This window comes from Pelobates fuscus, chromosome 2, assembly GCF_036172605.1.
Source record: "Pelobates fuscus isolate aPelFus1 chromosome 2, aPelFus1.pri, whole genome shotgun sequence".
Taxonomy (NCBI): domain Eukaryota; kingdom Metazoa; phylum Chordata; class Amphibia; order Anura; family Pelobatidae; genus Pelobates; species Pelobates fuscus.
The window spans coordinates 386,375,752-386,401,370 of NC_086318.1; the positions used below are offsets into that span (position 1 = coordinate 386,375,752).

Below are 25,619 nucleotides of genomic sequence, written 5' to 3' on the forward strand. Positions count from 1 at the left end.
ATTGGTACAATCATGCAGACGTTTTACGGATTTGAATGTCTTGTAATTTAGCCATTTGTTATCAAGATACCATATTTTGTTCTATTTTAAGTATACAGAGAGACTCCAAAAAGAAACATGAACAAAAAAAAAAGAAGAAGAAGTGTTTAGAACTCCAACATGAACTGAAGATTAACCCGTTCACTACTGAACACTTTTTAATTGGAAAAATATTGGTTTAATTATTTGAAGCAAGGGATGCATAACTGGCATGTAAACATATATCATAGCGATTACCGGTATGTGTATAAATTGCTTGGCAGACAAACTTTAAATTAAAATAATGTAAATCAACACGACGGAGCACACACAGCATGGATGGAGGGTGAGAACAGGAGCAGCCACTGCAGATCCTCCCAAGCTGGAAGGAGGAAAAAAACTCTGGTACAGGGGGGGGGCGGAGCCAAGCAGCCCAGACGTGTCCAGCGAGAGCTCCCGCGTCTGGGGACAAAAAACGGGGACTTCTACCCACAACTCGTGTCTGACAAACTGCAACCCACGACGACTGAAACCAGGAGAGGCTGCTGCATCGACGGGTGCTTCCCCCGAACTCCTGCACAGCCAAACTGACACGCCGAGGCTTGCGGCCTAACGCGAACTGAGCCACGGAGAGACGGCCGCTTTCCGGGCACAGGTACAGTGACTGCAGCCTCGCACCCACACCTCCCCCCCCCCCCCTCGGTCCAGTGGGGGTTATCCTGGACCATACAGAACCGCGGTAGAGAACCACTTGCATCAGCATCCAGCACGGCACTACAAACGCCTGCCTCGTGGCACATCCAAGATGGCGGCTGCACACTCACCGCATACTAGAAGCCTGCCTCTAAGCTACATGCCCAGTCACAGTAATGCCACAGACACCCTGCAACGCCTCGAGGAAATCTTCCTCCGGTTCTGGGAGAAACTGGACCAGCGCATACAGGCAGCCCAGATTGATTTACAAACCAAGACACGCGCCGGTGAGGTGGGGCACAAGCAGCGGGGAGCAAGGAGCACAGCGATTTCACAGCCAAACACCCCTACTCCACGTAGCCCACCTGGGCTGAAGGCCACCAGGGCTAAAGCCCGTAAGCATCTTCCACAACAGCGGAGGTCCCAGCGCCGTAAACGGCAGCATACCACCAGACCCCCCAGCACTCCCACAAGAGGAGGAAACTCGGACTCTGGAAGTCACCGGGTTTGTGGCTCAGTGATGCAGGCCTGCTCACCAGCCTGGGGCTGGAGGATCGCCTCTTCCCGCACCTGCACAGCAGAGGCCCTACACAGCGTTTTCCCTGAGGCCAACACCAACAGCAAGAGGCACACTCCTGCACTGGGCATAGGTTGGATAGCTGCACTTCATGCCAACTTCTACGCTCCACCAGCCCAGGGCATTGGTTAATCCTGGACTTTCCACAGTGGCCTGACAGGCCGAGAGGACTGTCTCACTCTAGACACCACAAATTAAGCTACATATGCCGATAAATAATGATGCACACCATGATATATATATTTTTTTCTTGTTTCTACACACTACCTATGGTCTCCTACCCTTCAATCACCTAAGGTGTTAACAATTTAAGCATGTACTACACTGTATTTCTGATGTATGAACCCCATCACTAGGCCATGCTTGTTTCCTGTTAATCACTGCTATCCACACTTGTAGCCAACCCTGACGCACACGATTAAAGCCTAGAAAAGCATAATACAGCATATGGGATACTTATAAGCAATGGTTTAGATTATGTTTAACGTAAAAATTAACATTCTTGGGTGATGTACTGTTGTGTTAACGTCTATTGTGAAACCAATGTTTTTCTCACCCATGTGTCACCAGATGCCTGACTAACATGACTTAGCGAGTTACCAATCCGGATCTTTTGATCCTTAGCTTGTATTTTCAAACTGGAGTTTAACTACAATATATATAAAAAAACGAGGCACTGAAAATCTGGAAATGTACTCTAACTTGGCGTATTGTTGTACCAACCCTATATTGTAAATCGCTTAAACGTTTCCTCCGATTTCTCTTTTGTATCCCATACTATATGCCTTTAATAAAAATAAGATTGACAAAAAAAAAAAATCAACACAATTTTTGTTTTTCACTTATTCGTTCACACTTTATAGAAATATTTGGGAAAAGAAAAGTTTTAGACAGTATACAGTATCATTTATCTTTCTTAAATGTTACCATAAAAGCAAAAATGCTATTTTTTTTCTCACATACAGTAGGTGTGACAAAAACAGATACAAGGTTTATAGTTATTTTCAAGGACCCTGGTGCATTACTAGCAGTGCAGCTTACTTAAAAACGGCCACAGAATGTAAAAAGAATGTCTGCATGTGAGCTTCAACATACAGTAAATACAGTTAAATCATAAATATTCTAAAATAAAAGGTATTTAAAACTGCTACAGTAATCTTTATCAATTCCTGAAATGCTAATGGAATTAAATGGAATAGTAGAGTCCATTTAGTCCTTCTCAACTATAGGAATGATATGACTCTTTGAAACTTCATGTACTGTTTTGGAGCAGTGGGTGAGCTTACATTTTCAGCAAACGTGCAGGCAGTATATCAACGATTGGAGGCTTCTGGGAGAAAAAAAATGGTTCTTCCTAGAGCTGTAATCACTCAGAGTATAAATAAAGGTGAGTGAGGCTCCTTTAACTAAATTTCATACTGCAAAATACATGAAAATAAAACCGATTATACTTAACTTTGGCAGTTAAGGGGTTAAAGGAAGGCTATACTGTTAGGAATACAAACCTGTATTTCTAACACTATAGTGTGCCAGAAATATTTGTGAAATAAAAAGTTTACTTACCGGTACCTTTTTTTTAGCGCTATGGTTCTCTCGGCACTGCTCACATTTCACAAAATCATAGAGGAGGCAAAATGGCTAGTACAGTTTTTCAATTTCTCTTCTCTCATTGTTAAATCTTTATTGGATTACCTATTATCAAAAAGCATTGATCTAGACCTTTATTTGGATGCCATATCCTGTTGTGCATTGCCATTGAAGCTCACATTCTAGCAGTGAACACCTTTATAAAATTGATTTTGCTGTTAACCGTATATATAGTAGATATATTAGCACTCCATATCCTACGCACAAGAACAAAGGGCACCTTTAGTAAGTCTTACACTAGATGGTTTACAAATAAAGTAACACTCCAAGTAGGATAACAAGGATACAATTTTCTGTAGTAGTTATAGTGCAATAAGTGACCTGTTTCATTTATTACCAAAAAAATATGGTGAAACACTACTGCTTTCTGATGTAATTTAAGGAACAGTATCGCCTTGCATCCAGAATCTCATTGTACTTCTTACAATACTGGGAAAGATATCTTGGGATGACACTGAAGACCAATGAATTCAAACTTTTACTCTTACTCGCAAATCATCCATTTATACTTGGAATCGTGAATCGGAAAACAAACTGCTTAACCTTTAGTACTGCACTCTTGACAATCCTTTCTTCATATGTCGAACCTGAGTGTTTGAAAACTAGGTAGCTTGTCACACATATGATGTGAATACCCACTTACACCACTTCTGGAGAGGCGTTTATATGATGGTATATGCCCAGACGGATCCGCCTGTGGCTTTCGCAATGGGTACCCTACTACCTCTTAATTCATACCTCCTCCTTGGTCACCTCCTACTAAGTCTATTTTTACCTTCCTAAATTAATGCTTCCTGCAATCGAATACCCATATTTTGGAGGCACAGAGTAGTGCCCACAGTGCAAGAGTGATCCTAAAAGTGGAGGAAATTTATTCAGTAAAATTCAGAATTTCCAATGTTACACTAACCTATGACCCCATTAGTCTTAATAGGTATATATCTCAGAGAGTCACTGCTGTCAATCCTGGACTTTCTAAACAACCCCACCCATGTTTCTGAGGGGCACCAAACCCAAGAGGTGTGGGAAACGCTGGTTCTCCTGATTTGTTGCCAGTGTTCCCCAGCCCTTCTCTCCAAATTAATTTCTGCTTCTCATCTTCGGTTTACAACTTTTCTCACCACTTCATGAGGGTACTCACATCATCCAAAGTCATGTCTGTTTCTCTTATACTATGCTCCCTCTTTCACATCTTTCTTTTGTCCTATTAAATTATGGTTCCACTAAACCAGAACCGAACCTGCTAAAATAAATAAACAAACTAGTTTGACACATTCTTGCAAAGTTTCCTATTGCCTACAAGTGCATTTAACTACTCTGGCTTAAAACGGTTGTGTGAGTATATGCATTATTTATTCCACCATTTTAACATGCTCATTTGCTTGTCCTGTTTTGGATTTACTATGTCTACATTATTTTTCGTTATACTATTGCTGTCTCGGTAGACGTGTTTAACTATTTTTATTATATTTGCAAATAAACGTTTAATGATAGGCTATGAAGCACTTTCAGTCACACAAGAGGATATAGAACTTCTACAAACTGTTGTTCTTGTCATCTCAGTGAAAATAACATACTACTTTGTTTTATCACTAAGCCATGTTGTATTAAAAAAGAACTTTTAAATCATATATAAAACTGGACAAACTAAAAAAATAAAAAAAATTAACAAATACAGGTTGAGGTTTTCACAAAATATGAAATAGTACACATAATACAGTATTGCATTATACCTAATTAGTCACCTAGTGTCTAAGTTCTCTACAGTTTAGACCTTTCCATGTGGCATTAAAAAAAAAAAATCAGATTTTTCCAAAGATCTAATTGTTCTTTAGTTAAGGACAATGTATCACTATGAAGTCTTGGTAGGTTGATTGAGCTTTCTCTGAGAGGTACATGTGGGGAAATGAAGCAAACATTATAAAATGCAGTATTTCATAAAGAATATCATATACCATTTCTAAATTGAAAAACCAGGCAATGTCTCAAGACTGTTTATACGAGACTATAAATTCACTAATTTCATTCAAATATATTTTTCTATTACCATATTGAAACATAAATTTCATTTAACAATTTTATTAGAGGAAACCGTCTTTATTTACATCCAAGAACCAACTCCTTTATATGAAGTAAGCATATTTAGTCAGTGCTGTCAAACACAAAGAATTAGTTTTATAACTTGTGATAATGTGGCCACTAGTTTTATATTTATACAGAACATATATCTACCATAAAACAACGCCCTTAGTATTCACAATTTAATGCCCTAAAAAAAATGTTTTTTTAAATGGACACTTTAGACCCCTAAAACACTTCAGGTTGCTGAAAAGCTTTGTGTATGAAGTATGTCCTCTTTGTTTTTTTCCATTTTGCAAAAAGTGCAGATTTCAATAAAAAAAAAAAAAAAAAAAAAGACACTTGTTAATTTGCTTGATTACATTTCTCCACTGACTGTCAATCAGAGAACCGGTCCTATCACTTTTTCGTTTCATTAGCTTAGCAGAGCTAAACTCCAGAAGCAACAATTGCCCAGAGCACCTGACTTGCAAAAACTCCTCATTGAGCTGCATTGGGAAGTCTCTGATTGGACAGCCACAGAAAGTCTGGGCAGAGTTAGAAGGGTAAGGCTTGGAAAGTTAGTAGAGAACTGCAGGCTTTGCAATCTGTTTTTAGATATAACTCCCATGAAAAAAAATGCATAATTAAAAGCATGCATGTTTTTATTTGGGGTATATCTACGAAGGGGTTATTTTTATTTATTTTGTATTTTGGCAGTGGAGTGTCCACTTTAACAGGTGTGCACATGTTCTGGATCCTGCAAGCACCAAGTACTTGCCAGTAATGCACTGTTTTTGGGTCAAGAGACAGAGTGAGATTTTTTTCCCCGCAGTTTTTGATACTATTGTAAATAATGCATTATGAATTAGAATGTATGTGAAACAGCATACAAAGACATGTTTGAATAGGTAAAGAATGTGAGTGCTCCTTTCACGTTTGCAACATGGCCTGCATTTTAAATAAAGCAAGTAATAAAAGACGCATAGAAAAACAGGAGGGAAAACAAAAACATCAGGGGCTCATTTGAGATCACAGCGCATTCTGATTGGCTGACTGGTGACTTCCAGACAATGAGAAGATTCAAAAAAGAGAATATTTGAATATAACTCAAGCAATGGCCACTGACCAGAAAATGCAATGAAGAAGAAAAGTATGCCATCATACACAAATTTCATGGAGTCCTTAAAATGATTCTTATTAATAAATGTGCTACTGTAACTTAAGTCGAATTTATTATGAGTTGGTGCGTGGCCACCTGTAGTGTTTGTGCCAGAACAAAAAAACCTGAAAAAGGTGTAAGCATTTGGTTATATATAGAATCTCTAGTTAGATCTGAATCCACATATAAACAACACACTCAATGTGCATAGTTAGTAATATATAGAGCTAAATTAATAGAAATTCCGTTTGTGCCATTAAAAAGTTAGTATGTACATATTATATTTATATATATATATAGTGTATTTATTAAATAGATCTCATTATCTCTCGCTCTCTCTCTCTCTATATATATATATATATATATATATATAAATTCAAGAAGTTAAGAAGTTACCAAAAGTAAATAAAAATTATTAAATCACTGGGAGACAGTCCCCTTTAGAGAAGAAAAGAAACATATACAGGATCCCCTATTTGCTTTCATTTAAAGTATAAGCAAGCTTTTATAAATATTGGCTTCTGTAGGTTTATGGATGGCTAAGCAGTTTATACATAGTACTAGTGCAGACATACTGTAACTCACACAGCGATTTGAAATCACACTGACTACAGGGATTGCATTAATCTCAATCTGCTGCATGTACATAGTGCAGATTTCGCAAATGGTAACCGCATCCAGTTTAGGCAATACAGTCTTCTTCAGGATATCTGACATCCAGTGTCCTTCTGTGGTTTTATGTCCGGTTCCTTCACTGGTTTCACTTCCTCTTCTTTTTTCGGCTTGGCCTGAAAATATGCAAAGAATAAAAAAAAACAAAAAAAAAACAATTTTTTTGTGAACCAGCAAATGTTTTGGTTCTGAACCTGTGCTTTTTCAGGAAAACAAGCAAATGAAAAGTCAATTTTTTTTTTAATTTTTTATTCCCCCCCCCCCCCCCCCCCTATATTTAGAATTAGTTTTGTGGTTATAATATTACTAGAAAGAGGTATTTCCTCTGTTTAAATATATATGTTTAAAAAGGCTTAGGAACTAGGGGGTTTTACAGCATGCTCTACCAAATAACACCAGATTTGTCAGGTGATAGCCATTGCCATGGTAAGCTAGGAAAATCTGGCCCAATATGGGAGCCCCCATTTAGGAAAAAATGTGAATAGCTTCTTACCTTATCATCTTTTGGTTGCTTAGTGAGGTCAAATGCTGCATGTGTTTCTTGGGTCCACATTGGGCTGAGAGCAGGAAGTTCAAAAGGCACTGGCTCAACCAGACCATAGTTGGCTTTTAACTCCAACTGAGGGGCCTCTGGTGGCACCTTCTGGTGATAACTGTAAGGCAAAAATGTGTTTACTGGAAACTGTAATAGAATCAGAACACGAACACACACACACACACACACGTTATTTGTATAGCGCCAGCAAATTACATAGCGCTGTACAATGGGTGGACTAACAGACACGTAATTGTAACCAGACAAATGGACGCACAGGAACAGAGGGGTTGAGGGCCCTACTCAAAGAGCTTACATTCTAGATTTCATACTCCTGGCATTCTTTTACACAGTGTTGTCTCTTTTAAATTAATTTTATGGTTGATGAAACATCTACCGAACAACATATAACGTATCCCATAAGTGGGGATTGTACCACTGTATGCTATTAATACTAGAGCTGGATAAAAGCTCTAAAAAAAAAAAAAACACGAGTAGGACTATATTAGACTTTTTAATTTGGTATTATCTATCTCTGGAATATATTGCACTATTACTCTTTGCTTTTTGTTTTTACATACAAAAAGGATACCCTGATCTGACACTGTTTTAGAAGAATTATTCCAGACATATTTGAGGCTTTATCTTCTGGCAAGTTTTATTGGGACTTTTATTTGACTTTTTATTCCTTTTATTGTATTACTGATATATTGGTCCTTTTTTCACTTCTGGTTGTTATTTGTACCTATACATTGTCTATACTCTTTTGGTGCAACATTATCTCCTCCTTTGTCTAATAAACACTATTTGTAAAGTGCAAGCTCTGCAACCCTACAATCTAAATCTGCTTAGTTAGCCAAGAAAGGAATTTCTCACTACGTCTACTGTGTGTTAAGGCTGACACTATGCTACTTTTACTAAACAAAAACATTTGTAGGAAACAATTCACGTACATAAAGCCGTTCTCTCGTTGGCATTTTTCCAGTGTGTTTTTAACTAGACTCCCAAGCTTTCTAAAAAAGAGATGTCCTGAAGGTTTTGCGGTTGTTCCGGGGCCCTTTGTTTGACCATATTCTTTACACAGCATCTCTGACTTGCCATAGACTGAAAAAAAAATAAAAAAATTAGTGTACATATTTAAAGTTAAAATATAAAAAAAATACATGGTATTGATTTTCAGGAAACGAAATGTAATCTAGATAAATAAGTACCGTAGTTCCTTCATGAAAAGTTATATGTTTTCTCCCGTCCCCCCCATCCCTCTTTAGCCCTTTTTGATATACCGACTACAAATCAAGAGCTGACTGATGGCACAATGTCTTACAATTCACACTAGAACTTGCGAGATATTCTTGCTGTAGAGTGGACAGTTGCTTGTGCAGCCTCTCTATACATTCCCAATGTTCATAATGGATGAGGAGAAGGTGATGAGTTACGTATATCTTTTAATCTTTACACTTGCTAGTGATTTGTGAATGATAATATTCCATTTAATACACGTGTGATTGAAGTACAAAATACAGTACACATTTTTTTGTGTGGCTTACAAACTTGAAGCTTAACTAAGCATTAAATACCATCAAAGCAATCTACAGAAAGAACTAACAATTCACCAAACCTATATAATCACACAATGCAGTATGTGATTTATTTGCTCAGACAATTTCCATTCTAGTAGTCATGTTCGATAAAGTGCATTCACATCAATTCCAGGAGGTTCATTACAAAGACCACAGAGTATGTGAAAAATGGACAATTATGCTTCTATAGTATTGCAGACCCTTGTGTAAAATATAGTAAGAGTAGGGATACAGTATAATTTTAACCTCTCTAATATTTCTGTGAAGAAGGAACAAACTAATGAAAAACTAAAACTTGTATGAATGTAGAAAAAAAAAAGTACATTTTTTTTTAGGTTTCTCTGTTTGTTTGCCTTTAGTTTAGTTTCCAATACTGCAATATATTTTAAAGAACTTGGAAGTGAAGGGGTAAAAGACACTCACATTTTTCGGCTTCTTGCAATGATCTTATAGCTTCCCCACATTTGTCGCTGGACAGCAGCGTCTGACCATGGTAGCAGTACGCCTGATAACAAGAAAGAAGGATTTAGCTTTGTGTAGCGAGTATAGTTCAGGGTATAGTGAGACAAATTTATATATAACACAACCACACATCTAGGCCTGTAAATTTGGGTTAACCAGAAACGGACACGTAGACGTCTTCATACTGAGAAAGATATGAAGTGTTTTTTCACTGCTCTATGACCAAATATGCTTGCAGATACCGTATATACTCGAGTATAAGTCGACCCGAATATAAGTCGAGACCCCTAATTTTACCCCCAAAAAACTTATTGGCTCGAGTATAAGACTAGGGTGGGAAATGCAGCAGCTACTGGTAAATTTATAAATAAAATTATATCCCCCAAAAATTATATTAATTGAATATTTATTTACAGTGTGTGTATATAATGAATGCAAAGTGTGTGTATATAATGCAGTGTGTTTGTATGAATGCGGTGTGTGTGTGTTTGTATGAATGCGGTGTGTGTGTGTATGTATGAGTGCAGTGTGTGTGTGTGTATGTATGAGTGCAGTGTGTGTGTGTATGAATGCAGTGTGTGTGTGTGTGTATGAATGCAGTGTGTGTGTGTGTGTATGAATGCAGTGTGTGTGTGTGTGTGTGTATGTGTGTGTGTGTATGAATGCAGTGTGTGTGTATGAATGCAGTGTGTGTGTATGAATGCAGTGTGTGTGTATGAATGCAGTGTGTTTGTGTGTCTGATGCAGAGCCTTGGTGGGGGGTGGGCATTTTTATTTTTATTTTTAAATTATTATTATAATATAATTTTTTTTTTATATATTATATTTTAAATTTATTATTATTTTTAATATTATAATATTTTATTTTATTTAACTTTTAATTTATTTATATTTTTTCGTCCACCCTCCCTGCTTGTTAGCTGGCCAGGGAGGGGGGCTCTCCTTCCCTGGTGGTCCAGTGGCATTGGCACTTCAGTGGAGGGGGCTGGCAGCGAGCTGTTACTTACCTTCACAGCAGCTCCTGTCAGCTCCCTTCTCTCTCCTCCAGGCGGCTCCCCTGTCAGCAAGTCTCGCGGCCGCGCGGAGCGTTGCCACGGGCTCTGACCCCGCGGCTCTCGCGAGACTTGCAGAGGGAGCCGACCGGAGGAGAGAGAAGGGAGCCGACAGGAGCTGCTGTGAAGGTAAGTAACAGCTTGCTGCCAGCCCCCAACAGGACCGCCAGTCCTTGTCTGTATTATGGCAATGTAAGTTGCCATAATAGACATTAACTCGAGTATAAGACGAGTGGGGGTTTTTCAGCACAAAAAATGTGCTGAAAAACTCGTCTTATACTCGAGTATATACGGTACCTCTTATGTAAGGGCAGCTACAGCAACAACTCAATAAAGCACGGCCTTCCATTAAATATGGCAAGATATGTACATTCACATTCTAATTATGCGTCTTGTAATGAGTGATCCATGCAGAATTTATGACAGTTTGGGAGGGAATAACACCATTTACACCAAAACAGAAGAAATCTTGTGTATTTGAAATGAAAAATATTTTCTTATTATTTTAACATTCATTTAGTGTCAGACAGATTCACAATATGCTGCATAGTTGTCCAGGAGAAGGTAAAAAAATAATAAAATTAATAAAAAAATAAAAAAAGCCACGTTATTGGTTAAACAGAGTTCAGCAATATGCAGAGCACTCACATAGGCCATATAGAAACACATTTTCAGCTTGGTGTAGCTTCTCCATTTTGCAATGTAAACTGGATCTAGGCTGGAGAGTGTGTGGTCTGTAGAAGAAAATAAAATATAATTGTAATAAATCAAAACTTATTCCAGAATTATTGAAATTTGTGAAATGTTCTCTTCCAACCTTCACATAGTGAAAACAAATAAACAGGGTCATCTCATTATTAGATGCTTTGACTAAGCCATTCCCTCATAGCTTATTATGTCTAAAGTAAAATTAAACTTCAGTATTACTAATTCAAACACTGAGGGGCTGGGCGTTGGATGCTGCAAAAGCCCTGAGATATAGATTTTTGCAGCCACTACAGAATCATTTCTTTGTCTTGTATTAGTTCATTTCCAGTAATATTCTATTTTTTGTTTGTTTTTTAAACTGGTGAAACTCTACAATAAGATGTAATGGATACAAACCCCGAAGTACAATAGCCCTAAAAACAAATGGCATCAGGTTCGAGGCCCAGAGGGGACTGGACCGGCAACTCACCCGCACGCCAAACGCGAAAGACCTCTTCCCAACCCGCACTCACGGCCCACAAAGGGCAGACTCACAACAACCCCAAGCAAGCCACTGATACACCAACTTAGAGTCCCCAACAACCCCCACAGACCTCCAACCTAACTCCTGAGACCAATGGATAAAATATCTCTATTTGGAACTTATATTTAAGTATATACAGTACTTATGTTACACTATCCTTACTGTTTGTATACAAAGTACCTTCTAACATGCTACATGAGCCCATACACGGACCGACAGAACCTGCGCAAGTCATAATTGCACTCAACTCTCCAACAAAAATGGAATCTATGTAAGAAACCTGCTATGCGCAATATGTACACAGACAAGACGCATGGAACACATGTATATGATGGTTAGTATAACACCGTTTTTTTCTTTCTGTAAAACCTCTTATTGAAGGTGAAAATTTAATAAACACAATGTTTAAAAAAAAATAAAAAAAAATAGATGTAATGGATAGGGTGATCATAGTGCTCATTTAATATTTAATGCTTCATGCTGAAATTAATTCACATTAAATCCAGGATATTTTGGAGTATCACAATAATGTTTCATAACGATTTAGCAGATAAATTATATGCAAATTTAATTTTAACAAAATGTCATGAAAAGGTTAAAGTTTAGTGTCACTTTAAATTAGTAACTGGCTTATTGACAAGTTTATAACCAATTTTTCCTGTAACTGACATACCGACTTTCTGGTAGAAATTTGCAGTTTCATAGGCCAAGGCAGCAATTAGACTAGGGTTGTGCTTCAGTTCAATTGCTCGAGCTATAGTCACTGTAAGTAACACAAAACAAGAAAACTATTATTTCATCAACAGCTAAAACCTTTAAACATAAATGACATACAATTATACCAGTTTCATAGAATGACTTTATTGTCTCTGTGGCAGGTAGTTAAAGTGACAGATCATGCCGGCACAAGGCTAGTTATTCTAAAGACTGGCCAAACAAATGATACACTGATTTTACCCAATTGACCAGTGATGAATGACAAAAAGATAAGAATTAAAAAGAAATGTTACAATAGGTTATAAAGCATGAGTTGCACCAATACTGTATAGTCATGTACCAAATATAATTGTCAGACAAGGACAATTAGCTTTTTTGTTTTTAAATAATATGCCTAGCGCACAACAAAAATAATAAGAGTTACAACTTGCAACAAAATAAACCCCTCTTCATCAGTCCCCAAGGGCCAGAGACAACAATTTACTTTGTGTTTGTCAAGAAGACTTGTTTACTGTACTCACTCAGTTCATGTATTTTAAAATCTTTTCCTGGCATTTAGTGGGTTGTATAAAAATAAATAAAAATACTTTTGTCACTCGTGTTGATGGAAGGGCGGTGCAGTGGGGGGGGTGTAAATAATTTGCAGGAGGTTAATAGTTGAGAAGATATTAAAGGTGAGCTCTAAATATGTAAATTCAAACTTGCCCATGCTTGACAAGTGGTGAAAAGCAAGAGGCTCTTCCAAAAAAAAAAAAAAAAAAAAAAAAGGAAATTAAAGAAATAAATAAATAAATAAATAAAGCTGGGAGTTTCAGTGAAGACCTTGCACACTCAATGCAAGCTAATAAAATATGTGATACATATTTATGCATTACATGCTCAGACCGAGCATCCCATCTAAAGTGTACCAAGATAGAGCCGCCAAAACCTACTCAATAGCTGAGAAAGGTAATGCCCAAAGTGGGTGTTTGTTGCCTACTACTCCTGGGTGACAACAACGGCTATACTACACAACAGCCCCAAAACATGAAATAAAAACCTGGAAATAGGAAAAATACCATGGTGAGTAAATAGCAGCCCCCGCAGATAGAAAATAAGTAGTTCTCTCCTTGAGCGTGCTATACCCCTTGGTTAGGATAAGATAATGTTGCTGGCATACAAGTCAGCAGGATTTGGAGAGATTACAGTCCTTAGTAATATTGTTTCTTAATGGTCTTTCAGTGAAAGCGATTGATAGGCAATTGTAATGGTGCTATATAAAGCAGTGTAAAAAAACCACCTGGTAGCACAACCTTTAAGGTCATAAACTGTACCCTAAAAAAATCCAAACACAACCACCAGACAGAATTTTACAGGATGTCTGTTGTCAGACATTGAAAGGAATAAGTACCTTCCTGTGCTTCAGCTTGGCACTGGACAATATAGGCATCTATAACTCTACTTTCCAAGTCTCTGCCTTTTTCCACTGGAGTGATCAGTTTTGGAATATGGTTTTCCTAAAACAGAAAAAACATGGGTTATTCATTACACAACTCCAGCCTTTGTTACTTAATGAAATCATAATATACAAGCACTCAGCTACAATTTAAAATGGTCAAAAAAGGTTGGTAGCAACAAAATTCTAATGCTTGAAATTCTAGGTCTAGAGATCAGTGAACACATAGGACGGCTGTTACTTACCTTCACATGTTTGAAAATACCGGCTGCCATTTTCAGACTCCGATGAACTTCTTTTGCCTCTTCTTCTGTAACGCTGCAGAATTTTAAATCAATGAAATGGATTAGAATTTGCTAGCTCCTCAAAGTGATCTAGAATTAACTTAGATGGCACTATCACCGGTTGTCCCAGCTCTAATATTATGAATGACTTCTTCTAAGCATTAACGTACATGAAATCATACGGAGTTGCCGTAGGTTCCTCACAAGTGGGAATGACATTTGTTAAAACATATTTTACACAAACAAAAGCAGGTTGCTTAAAATAGCCAATAAAGCGGAGTAGTTCATAAAGTTCCTTTAATTCTATGTAGGCATTGGGGTACGAACCCATTAGCTCATGTATTCCCTAAAACCATTAAAGGTCATTCAGAAGTTAGGAATTAACCAGATTAAACCCCTATAACAATGTAGGTCACTAACAAGAGGAAATAGAACCAGTCAGCTCCTTGTATTCTTCTAAAACCACTCCAAGTTAGTGTGCAACAGTGACTAATGCAGATGTAGTTTATCCTGCTGCCGCAGTAATGCTCATCACACAGGGCGAGTGGAATTGCTCAATAAACTCATACCAGCCATACTTTGGCTGATATCAGTTTATACATAGTCTGCTTGTGTTATTCCGGGCTGTAAGCAGTAATCGCCCAAGCTGATTGACAAGTCACAAGACTACAGCTTTGTCTCTCGCTGAAACTGTGAAAAGTAAGGAGAGATTAACTTGTACAGATCTTGGAAGTAAAAGTCCTCCTTTGATGTCATGTTCCAGGGGACAGACCTCTAGCTGTCCCCCCTAAAGCTCTGAAGCTATAAATATTTAGAGTTAGCGGTGACCCATCAATAGGGGCACCACCTAACCTGATTATGGTTTTAAAATAAAAAGCAAAAATCCCAAATAAATATTTTTTACAAATAAATGGTAAACTTACTTTCTAAGAAATAACCAGAATATTTTCTGCACTATTTTCTGACCTTTTCAAAGAAGGTGCTTAGATTGATCTGGTGCTCAGATTGACCCCTGAATCACTAGTCAAATCTGTTTTCTATCTTTATGTCAGCAGAGAAATGGCAAGGTGATGGCCAGATGTTATTCATAAGAATACTTACTCTTCTTTTCCAGCCAGCCTTGAGGAATACTTTGTATACCAGAGGGCTACATTGAATCCCATCGAAGCCAGCTCAAACACAGCATCTTGCTGAGCACTACAAAACAGGGGGAAATATGTAAAACAGGGACTGTGAGTATTTACACCAACACAATGTGAGAACAGAAACGGATACTCTCTACTGTGCAAAACATCTCTATTCTCCAATACATCAATATCACCTGCACTAAACCATATAAATATACAGCCAAACTGGAATATTGTATCAAAATGCAGGTTATGAAGTGAATCTGTCAGTCACAATAACACATAATTACTTTGCAAATTGCACTTCCTGTGCTTATACTTTCTAGCCACAGCATTGAGTTTATTTTCAGTTAGGAGGGTGGCATTTTCACCTGAAATGGGAACTTTCCAAAAAGTCCATATAGGGTGTATATAAGGAGAAACAGAAACATGAAAGACCACAATGACTATAGGAACAAAAAAAAAAAGCCACAATATAAATACATGGAGCATAGGGAGGAAAAATAAAATAATCCACACCATCCAGTTGGACAGGACTTGTCGGAAGAGCAAGAGGATTTAAATGCCCTGCATCCTTTGGCTGGCCTTTGTCCAGCCAATAACAATGCAGCACAGAGCATCCCATGACACAGAATGAGAATAAAACGTTTAGAGCGGAGACTCCACTGCTGCAGCCTTCAGTGATGTTAGCATCCAAGCTGACATCACCTGTGATGGCCTCCAAGTCACTTATTCTCATAGAGAAGAAATGGATTGGAGATGTGCATGCAAGGCCAAACACTGCACCCCTCCAATCTACAGAAGTGGTTCTATTGTCAAGAACACACACACACACACACTATAGGATATAACCCTGCAACGTAAATGATTCTAAAAGTGACAGGGCCACTGCACCCAGACCACATCTCACACTAAGGTTGTTGGCATGTATAAAGATTTACAGGGATGTGGTTTTGGTTTCTGTATTTGCAATTATTTTGGTCACTGTCTCATTAGCCCTCCAGGCACTCTATTCAAATGTGCCTGCTCAGACTTGTTCTCTCCAATTATTATGTGTTTCTATGAGAAAGAGAGAGGAAAACACACTGCCACTTAGAGAATTAAGGGGAGAGAATGAAATAAAATAGACAAACCAGAGTCATAATATTTTTTGTATGTGCTTCTTGTAAATGGCAATCAGTACTCAAAAGTTCCATCGAGTTCAAATTTTGCCATGACAATTGAAATTTCCCAAATGGCAAGGGTCATATGGACACTAAAGGCTTGCAGTGCTGAGTAACTTTTTTTTTTTTGACAATCTTTATTTGATTTTTTTTTTTGGGGGGGGTAGAATACAACAGGTCAGTAATGTTTGCGTAAGAATAAACATTGTTAGTATCAAGTTAAATCAATCACAGTATTTCACACAACAATTTGTAACAGTAAATATTTTCGTAGTGTATGCAATGTTACGCACAGGAGATTAACAACATTTTGTTCATTTTAAGTAGGTTGTGAACAGGGTCTATATCTAGCTATCCTTAAAGGGACTCTCCAGTGCCAGGAAAACAATCAGTTTTCCTGGCACTGCAGGTCCCCTCTCCCTCCCACACCCATCCCCGGTTGCTGAAGGGGTGAAAACCCCTTCAGTGACTTACCTGAGACCCCCGCCGATGTCCCTCAGCAGTGGTTTCAGGTTGCCGCCGCTCCTACCCTTCATCACGTTAGCCGGCGGGGAGACTGATCCCGCCCGCCAGCTGAGGAGACCTAATGCGCATGCGCGGCAATGGCGCATTAGAGCTCTCCATAGGAAAGCAGTGAAAATGCTTTTTAATGCTTTCCTATAGGGAATTGAGCGACGCTGGAGGTCCTCACACAGCGTGAGGACGTCCAGCGATGCTCTAGCACAAAACCTGTGCTATTAAGCAGAAAGTGCCCTCTAGTGGCTGTCTAGTAGACAGCCACTAGAGAAGGAGTTAACCCTGCAAGGTAATTATTGCAGTTTATGAAAACTGCAATAATTACAGTTGCAGGGTTAAGGGTAGTGGGAGTTGGCACCCAGACCACTCCAATGGGCAGAAGTGGTCTGGGTGCCTGGAGTGTCCCTTTAAGTAGGGTTTAGTTGGACGACAGTGTATCATGATGGCTAGTTGTTCTAACGAGAATGGCATCTGCATATGACAAGCTAGTTAACTAGAAATTCAGGTCTTTCTTCGCTTCGAGATATCGTGCTGTAGGTCCTTGGGTGCTTTTAGGGACCCGTGCGGTAGGGCCTAGGGCACGATGTCAAGGAGCGAGTGGTTCCATCTGTGAAGCGGGGAGTGTTTGCTTAATGGTCTATCAAGCGTGACATGGTGCAGAGTCGAGAATTGCGCTTTGGTGTTTGTTGTGCTAGTCTGTTCTTCTCGAGTGTTGCTCCTCTCTATGGGCCCAGTAAAAGCTGCAGATAGCGGGGTGTGGTGAGTAACTTTTAAACACTAACTAGTGGCATAGTATTTTGAAACCCTGAAGGGAAATATACAACATGTCGAAGTGTTGCTACTTTTAAGTACCTGGGGACATTGCCCTGCAAGGTATCCGTCCACTTGAAGTTCTGGATATAGCGCAGCTTGTTGTCCTGCGTGCCTCCATCCAATGCATTAATGAAGCCTGCAATGTTCAAATTAATTAAAACTAGTTTAGATTATGTTACATGTACCCAAACGCCTTACAAGTGTTCGTAAAATGCAGTATTGGCACTTAACAGGTGATAAAATTTAAATTTTAATATTTTGTTAGTAAAACTAGTAGCAGATGTACAGATTAAGGTTAATTCAATAATACTGATATCAGATTAAATCTGTATCATATGTTCATAGGGGTCTGGTTTAAATGGTTCAATCCCAGAATGGTGGTGTGTGGGCATCACAGTACACAAGTAAGGAAGTAAACCGATGTATGGATTATAGTATTACCATATCATCCTTACATTTGTAGATCGCAGGTCGATTTCACACAGCACCAATCTAATGGTAATTGCCTTCAATGCTTACCTAGTAGTAAAGAGAAATAGGCCTCGGAAGCATTTTTCATCATCTCATGATTACTGGTGCCGTCTGTGAAGACTTCCAGCAGACGTGCTCTTGATGCTCTTAAATCACTGCAGAAAAAAAAGGCACATTAAGGAAGTCCATAATGCCACCACTTCTAACTTCTTGCTTATTACTAAACATTAACAATAGTCGGTATGAAATTAAAATAATTTTTTCTAGACTTATAGGTCTATAACCGGACAGTAAATTAAACTTAAACCAAAGCTGAAAACACTGCTCAGACATAAATCAATGCAGCAGTAAAATAGAATTATTATAAGTTGATTTTCAAAGAGTTTCAGAACTTACCCGCATAATTTTGAAGCTGCAGGGGTGGATGCCACACCATAGAAATTGAAAGAGACAGGAGCTGTGGCTTTAAGGGGATTTCGATGAAACCAATGGGTCATTTTCGTTGATTATTTCCTTAACAAATGGCTAAATTCCTACAGGAAAAAAGTAAGACAAATATTTACTGATAAACAAACAGTTGAGCAATGGCAAACATTTATAATGCAAATATATTGCTACAGTTCAAACCGATAATTTAATGAACAAATAAAAAAGGTGTCTATTTTATTATCAGAATTATCCCAACTCTAGGCCCGTAGAAATACTTATCCATGCATAAACAGCAGCAGAAAATGACCAACTTTAGAAATTGTGTATATTAGAAGCTATATTAGTAGAATAGTGACAATATTTACAGTAACGTTTCAAGCACCATAACCACTACTGTTTGTGCAGTTTTGGTAAATTCAACTGCAGAGAATAATGCTCAACCAGCAAAAGTGAATAATTGGATTTCTAAAAAGCTACAAGGCTACTGTACTGACATAGGCTTTAGAAGCAGTGAACACCCTTCAAATACAACTGAACAAATAAGCAACGAGATTGGTTTAATTGTGGTGTAAACTGTAAAAATATAATAAAATTAGAAATTGATCGACTGTTCTTTGAATCTAGTATAATAGAAAAGTAGATACATTTTCAAAGCACAGTACAGCGGACACTTTCAGTCTAGTCACTTATCAGTCTGACTTAACATTGAAAGAAATGCATGAGAAAAATACGCATCAAGGTGATGCTCACAAACAAAATGATACGATTGGGTTTAAAACAAAAGTCCAAATATGTCATTAGGTCAATTTTATCATCCATAGTATTTAAGAAATGTTTGTTCTATTTTCCCATCGTCATTCTACCTATAGCAATTATAACACTGCTGTGGGTGAGTCCAACAGTTCACAGCAGCAGTGTTGCCAAAGGGAAGTTATCACGGGCCGTCCCAACACTGCTTTTCAATGAAGGTCACGAGAGAAAAATTACTCAGCTGACATCACATACTTATCTCATGTGACATAGCATAGGCTAGCATGCGATAATTGGCATTTTATGATCAGCATGAAAAAGGTACAGCGTTTTTCTGATATAAGGCAGGCTGTGGTACATGCCACAATGATTCATATTTTGCTAAATAGCAAAACAATGAACAATTGTTTAAGACAAAACGTGATGTAAGAGACACTCACCGAGAATGCACAGCAGCTCTTTTACAACCCTCCTTTCTGACCCTCTCCCCAAAAATATTAAAATTGAACATTTTATACAGACTGAAAGTCAATTTCACTTAAATTCCAAGCAAATCCAAAGTTATAATACGACAAAGTACTACTTCTAGACATATACCTCTGTTAAAGCCTCGGTTGCACTAAACTGAATGTCTCTACAAGTTCACAATCAATGAAGCCTGGACTCAAAATCTCCACTAGCCACTGGCGAGTGAAAAATTAGCTGTGTTGAGTAGAAAGTCATCCTTGGAGGGTATACTATGGCTTGCAGTAGCAAGCAATTTTGAAGGCCTAGCTAGTAGCAAAGGACAACAAATGTTAAGTCCCCAGGCAAGCTAAATGATTTTCTTGTAAAGGAACACTCTCTTATGCTTGAAGCGTCTTTTTTTTTTTTTTTTTTTTAACCCCGTGACTGTTAGAGTACTGATCCAGTTATATCCTGGTTGTTTAATTTAATGGAACTAAACTCAGGAGGTACGCAGTGTCCAGAGCACCTGCCATGCCTGAGCTGCATTGAGAAGCATGTGATTAGAGAGCCACAGAATGTCTCGTCTGGGGAAGAAGGGGACAAGAGATCTGCAGGTTTTCAAAGCTGTTTTTAGGTATACCCCTAATTAAAAAAATGCATACATGTTTTTATTGGGGATATATCTACTAAATAGTACTGATTTAAAAAAAAAATTATTATGGCAATGCAGTGTTCCTTTAATAATGATTTTATGATTATATAATTCACCTATCAAGTATTTATTACACTTAATAAATGAACATGTTTTATATACGAAAAATAAAAGCATAACACACATAGTAGATCAGTTGACTATCTGCAACTTGTTTTCCTGTATAATACACCAGTTGGATCTCACACTGTCATTAATGCGGTATATAATAAAACACATCTTCAGAGAATAATCAGTCTCTAAAGTTGGGTGTGCTGCGCTAGCAGGTAGATGTACTTTTTGCTGGAGAAATTAATCTAATATGTCTGTTCACATGAAAGCAATCACAAAACTAAACATTTCAAAAAACAAACAAAAACAAACGATTATTGCCATTGATTGGTGTGCTAAATGCTATAATTACAACTACCAAGCTATGATAAAAACTAACACACAAAAACCTTCAATGTTATCTCTTGCACGCTTACAGTATTCGATGTTACATTTATTTTCACTTATCCTGAGATGCTTATTTTGGGTAAAATTGACAGCATAGATCAGATCGATTTTCGATGTTCCTTTCCTAAACCAATAAACAAGTAGTGTTCTCATTAAGTACGAGAGGTTAAAATACAATGGTCATCTTAAAGAATTACTCCCAACCACCATTGAGTGATTTTAAAGCGGCACTTTCATGCCGAACTTACCTTTCCTCAATCTCTTCCTCTTCTCCCCCTCTCTCAGGATCTGTTCTTCTTTTCTTCCTGTCTTCTTTAGTTTTCTTTAAAATCATAAGACAAAGTAGGGACTCTTTGTCTTATGGAGGATTTCTCCGCTTGACCAGCTCAGACCAGCGGAGGAGCAAAGTGTGCTTCATTTCCGCTGGTCAGAGCAATTTTCCCATGATCCCTAGCTTTCCTCCCTGTTCCCACAATGCTTCCTGTCAGTATTGCCGAACGTCCTGTCACTTAGACAGAACGCCGGCAAAACTGCCGAATTGCATCCTAACAGAATGAGCACTGTTTCTCCATTGGTGTTAGGATGCAATTTGGTACTTTGATCGTATCGGAATTTCATTCTAATGAATGAAACTCCGATCCTATTCATTGCCGCGGCTGCATCTTGCAGCCGCTTAGTAGATAACTCCCTAATTCCCACGGTATCAGGGAGCTATCTACTAAAAGGCTGAATGCCTTTGACCTAAATTCTGCACGCTGAATTTTGCATCCAGCGTTGCAGAAGCGCCCCTAGCGGCTGTCAGGAACAAGAGGTTGGATTAACCCTGCTATGTAAACATAGCAGTTTCTCTGAAACTGCTATGTTTACATGTGAAGAGTTAAAACCTGAGGGACCTGGCACCCAGACCACTTCATTGAGCTGAAGTGGTCTGGGTGACTATAGTGTCCCTTTATCCTATTCTATTTTGCTGTTGCCATTTGAGATAAAGCATAATGCACTAAGCTTTATTTTATTTGAATGTTGTTCTTTAATTAGCCTGTACTTTGTCCCACGTGTAGATAAAATTTTGCTAAAACTCAGCAGTGAAAGTGTTACTCCAAGCAACATGACCACTTTAGTAATTTGTGGTCATGGTGCCTGGATTCTGTATGTAGCGTTTTGCTATAACTCCATCGTTAGCTAGCTCAGAACATGAGCTCCAGGTGGATAATGTGAATTCCATGCACATTGGACTTCTGATATTGGCACGTACAGCATGCTGGCGACAGGTGTCCTTTGGCGCAATGCCCCCCTTACCACGTGCCAATTATGCCCTTTCCCTAGTTTTGTTTTTTTTAATTGGAGAGTGACACCAACACAGTAAGGGTGACTCTAATCAAAAACAGTGTTTTATAAATACATGTTTTTTGTTTTTTTTGTTTAGATTAACCCTATGAGTGATAAAGTCCTGTTAACATCAGAGCCTTGCAAATACAGAGCCAAGGAAGAAGTACATCCAGAAAATTCCGTAATAAAACACAACGGTACCATTTATTTCTTTTTAGAACTTCCCTGTGGTTTTTCATATTTAATTTTGCAGGTAACAGAAAGAGGGAACACACCTGTTCAGCTTACACAGGGAGATTGCATTACACTAAAAAGGTGCAGCTTTTAAACACTGATCTATGCTCGAGATGTGATTGGGTGAGGTCATTAGAAACGCTAGATAACTTGCAAAAAGAGAATTCCAAACAGAAGAATATGTTTTTTATGTATTTCCACTAGGTTATATTTTACAACGTTAAGGGGAACTGTGTAAGCATGATGATATATAAGAGCTAAGATACTAAAACATAAATTGCCATCAATGTAAAGAAACACAACACACCAAAAACACAGCATCTTAATGAATTGGTTGTATCCACTAACCAATATTAACAGCTATGTTTACATGTGTGCGAAACCACACCTCTAGCGGTGATTCGACTGGCAGCCACAAGAGTCTCTTCTCATAGAGTAGCATTAGATTTAAAGCCTCTCTACTAGAGGTAACCAAATAGCAGTGCACAAAAATTGCCACATTCACCCTAGATGGAGTACTGAGACTGCCATAAATGCACTGTGTGAGAGGCTAGTTATAGGACTAGTTGTGTATGTGTTTCAGTGTGAGAGACTAGTTGTGTATGTGTTTCAGTGTGAGAGACTAGTTGTGTATGTGTTTCAATGTGAGAGGCTAGTTATAGGATTAGTTGTGTATGTGTTTCAGTGTGAGAGACTAGTTATGTGTCAGTGTGAGAGACTAGCTATGTGTGTGTCAGTGTAAAAGACTAGTTATATGACTAGTTATGTGTCAGTGTGAGAGACTAGTTATATGACTAGTTATGTGTCAGTGTGAGAGACTAGTTATATGACTAGTTATGTGTCAGTGTGAGAGACTAGTTATATGACTAGTTATGTGTCAGTGTGAGAGGCTAGTTATATGACTAGTTATGTGTCACTGTGAGAGGCTAGTTATATGACTAGTTATGTGTCACTGTGAGAGGCTAGTTATATGACTAGTTATGTGTCACTGTGAGAGGCTAGTTATATGACTAGTTATGTGTCAGTGTGAGAGGCTAGTTATATGACTAGTTATGTATGTGTGTCAGTGTGAGAAGCTAGTTATATGACTAGTTATGTATGTGTGTCAGTGTGAGAGGCTAGTTATATGACTAGTTATGTATGTGTGTCAGTGTGAGAGGCTAGTTATATGACTAGTTATGTATGTGTGTCAGTGTGAGAGGCTAGTTATATGACTAGTTATGTATGTGTGTCAGTGTGAGAGGCTAGTTATATGACTAGTTATGTATGTGTGTCAGTGTGATAGGCTAGTTATATGACTAGTTATGTATGTGTGTCAGTGTGAGAGGCTAGTTATATGACTAGTTATGCGTCAGTGTGAGAGGCTAGTTATATGACTAGTTATGTGTCAGTGTGAGAGGCTAGTTATATGACTAGTTATGTGTCAGTGTGAGAGGCTAGTTATATGACTAGTTATGTGTCAGTGTGAGAGGCTAGTTATATGACTAGTTATGTATGTGTGTCAGTGTGAGAGGCTAGTTATATGACTAGTTATGTATGTGTGTCAGTGTGAGAGGCTAGTTATATGACTAGTTATGTGTGTGAGAGGCTAGTTATATGACTAGTTATGTATGTGTGTCAGTGTGAGAGGCTAGTTATATGACTAGTTATGTGTGTGAGAGGCTAGTTATATGACTAGTTATGTATGTGTGTCAGTGTGAGAGGCTAGTTATATGACTAGTTATGTATGTGTGTCAGTGTGAGAGGCTAGTTATATGACTAGTTATGTATGTGTGTCAGTGTGAGAGGCCTGTTATATGACTAGTTATGTGTGTGAGAGGCTAGTTATATGACTAGTTATGTATGTGTGTCAGTGTGAGAGGCTAGTTATATGACTAGTTATGTATGTGTGTCAGTGTGAGAGGCTAGTTATATGACTAGTTATGTATGTGTGTCAGTGTGAGAGGCTAGTTATATGACTAGTTATGTGTGTGAGAGGCTAGTTATATGACTAGTTATGTGTGTGAGAGGCTAGTTATATGACTAGTTATGTATGTGTGTCAGTGTGAGAGGCTAGTTATATGACTAGTTATGTATGTGTGTCAGTGTGAGAGGCTAGTTATATGACTAGTTATGTATGTGTGTCAGTGTGAGAGGCTAGTTATATGACTAGTTATGTATGTGTGTCAGTGTGAGAGGCTAGTTATATGACTAGTTATGTATGTGTGTCAGTGTGAGAGGCTAGTTATATGACTAGTTATGTGTGTGAGAGGCTAGTTATATGACTAATTATGTGTGTGAAAGGCTAGTTATATGACTAGTTATGTATGTGTGAGGCTAGTTATATGACTAGTTGTATGATTTAGACTAGTTATAACCAACCCCACAGTACATTGTATGATAAGCCCACCAGTAAGTGGATGTTATATACACTTCGTGCAGCTCCACAGCCAGCAGTGACAGGGATTATAATAATACATATACCATTTCCTCTCTCTATACTCACCTGCCAGGCTAAGGCCTCCTTTCCCTTCTCCTGCAGGGAGTACAGTATACGGTGGCCCCCAGCTGCCCCTTCCACCAGGTACCAACACCTAGCGATCTACAGGACTGTCACAGCCACACTTCCGGGTCATGACGTCATCACACAAGACATCCAGCACCTGCCTTCAAGTAACCCCGCCCACTACTCATGCGTCACCAGCTCCAGGCAAAAGACCACGCCCCTCTGCATAGTCTGCCGCTGCGGTTGTAATAACACCACCATCACCCGTCTGCGGGTTCTAAATGACGTCATCTTCCAGCCAAAAGCGCTCTGAGCATGCGTGGTGAATCCCCCGCCCAGAGCATACAAAGCCGTTGCCAGGGGTAACGACGCGCGGCCGTTGAAATTATATTTATAAGTGGGCGTGGCCCCACGAGCCCGCCTCCAGCCAATGAGCTTGGGCGAGAGAGCCAACCGATTCATGTGGAGGGCGTGGTTAGAAGTGGAAGGGAGGCTTGGAACGCAAATGGTAGTAAGGGAAGGGCTGGGGCTGCGAATGGGCGGCGGGGCTTCCTGTCCGTCGATGTGATGTGATGGGCTTGGCCG

The 25,619-nt window shown here is 38.7% G+C and overlaps 1 protein-coding gene across 1 annotated transcript; it reads right to left on the minus strand.

The window, feature by feature from the left end:
* Positions 1 to 6,541: 6,541 nt before the first annotated feature.
* Positions 6,542 to 25,175, minus strand: BROX (BRO1 domain and CAAX motif containing). The gene is made up of 13 exons (XM_063443798.1): positions 25,035 to 25,175; positions 18,610 to 18,746; positions 18,262 to 18,368; positions 17,782 to 17,878; positions 15,225 to 15,320; positions 14,085 to 14,157; positions 13,795 to 13,900; positions 12,361 to 12,450; positions 11,105 to 11,190; positions 9,366 to 9,447; positions 8,316 to 8,466; positions 7,321 to 7,480; positions 6,542 to 6,943 (listed from the first exon to the last, which is right to left on the minus strand). The coding sequence occupies exons 2-13, from the start codon at positions 18,708 to 18,710 to the stop codon at positions 6,857 to 6,859; spliced, it is 1,236 nt and encodes a 411-aa protein (XP_063299868.1). The 5' UTR covers positions 18,711 to 18,746; positions 25,035 to 25,175; the 3' UTR covers positions 6,542 to 6,856.
* Between the last annotated feature and the right edge of the window lie 444 nt (positions 25,176 to 25,619).

Excerpts from the sequence above, each read along its gene's own strand:
- BROX (XM_063443798.1), bottom strand. The coding sequence starts at position 18,710 with ATGACCCATTGGTTTCATCGAAATCCCCTTAAAGCCACAGCTCCTGTC. Across the intron at positions 15,321-17,781 it reads TTGCAGGGCAATGTCCCCAG|TGCTCAGCAAGATGCTGTGT; the intron begins GTACTTAAAAGT and ends CCTGTTTTGTAG. Across the intron at positions 13,901-14,084 it reads GTATTTTCAAACATGTGAAG|GAAAACCATATTCCAAAACT; the intron begins GTAAGTAACAGC and ends TTTCTGTTTTAG.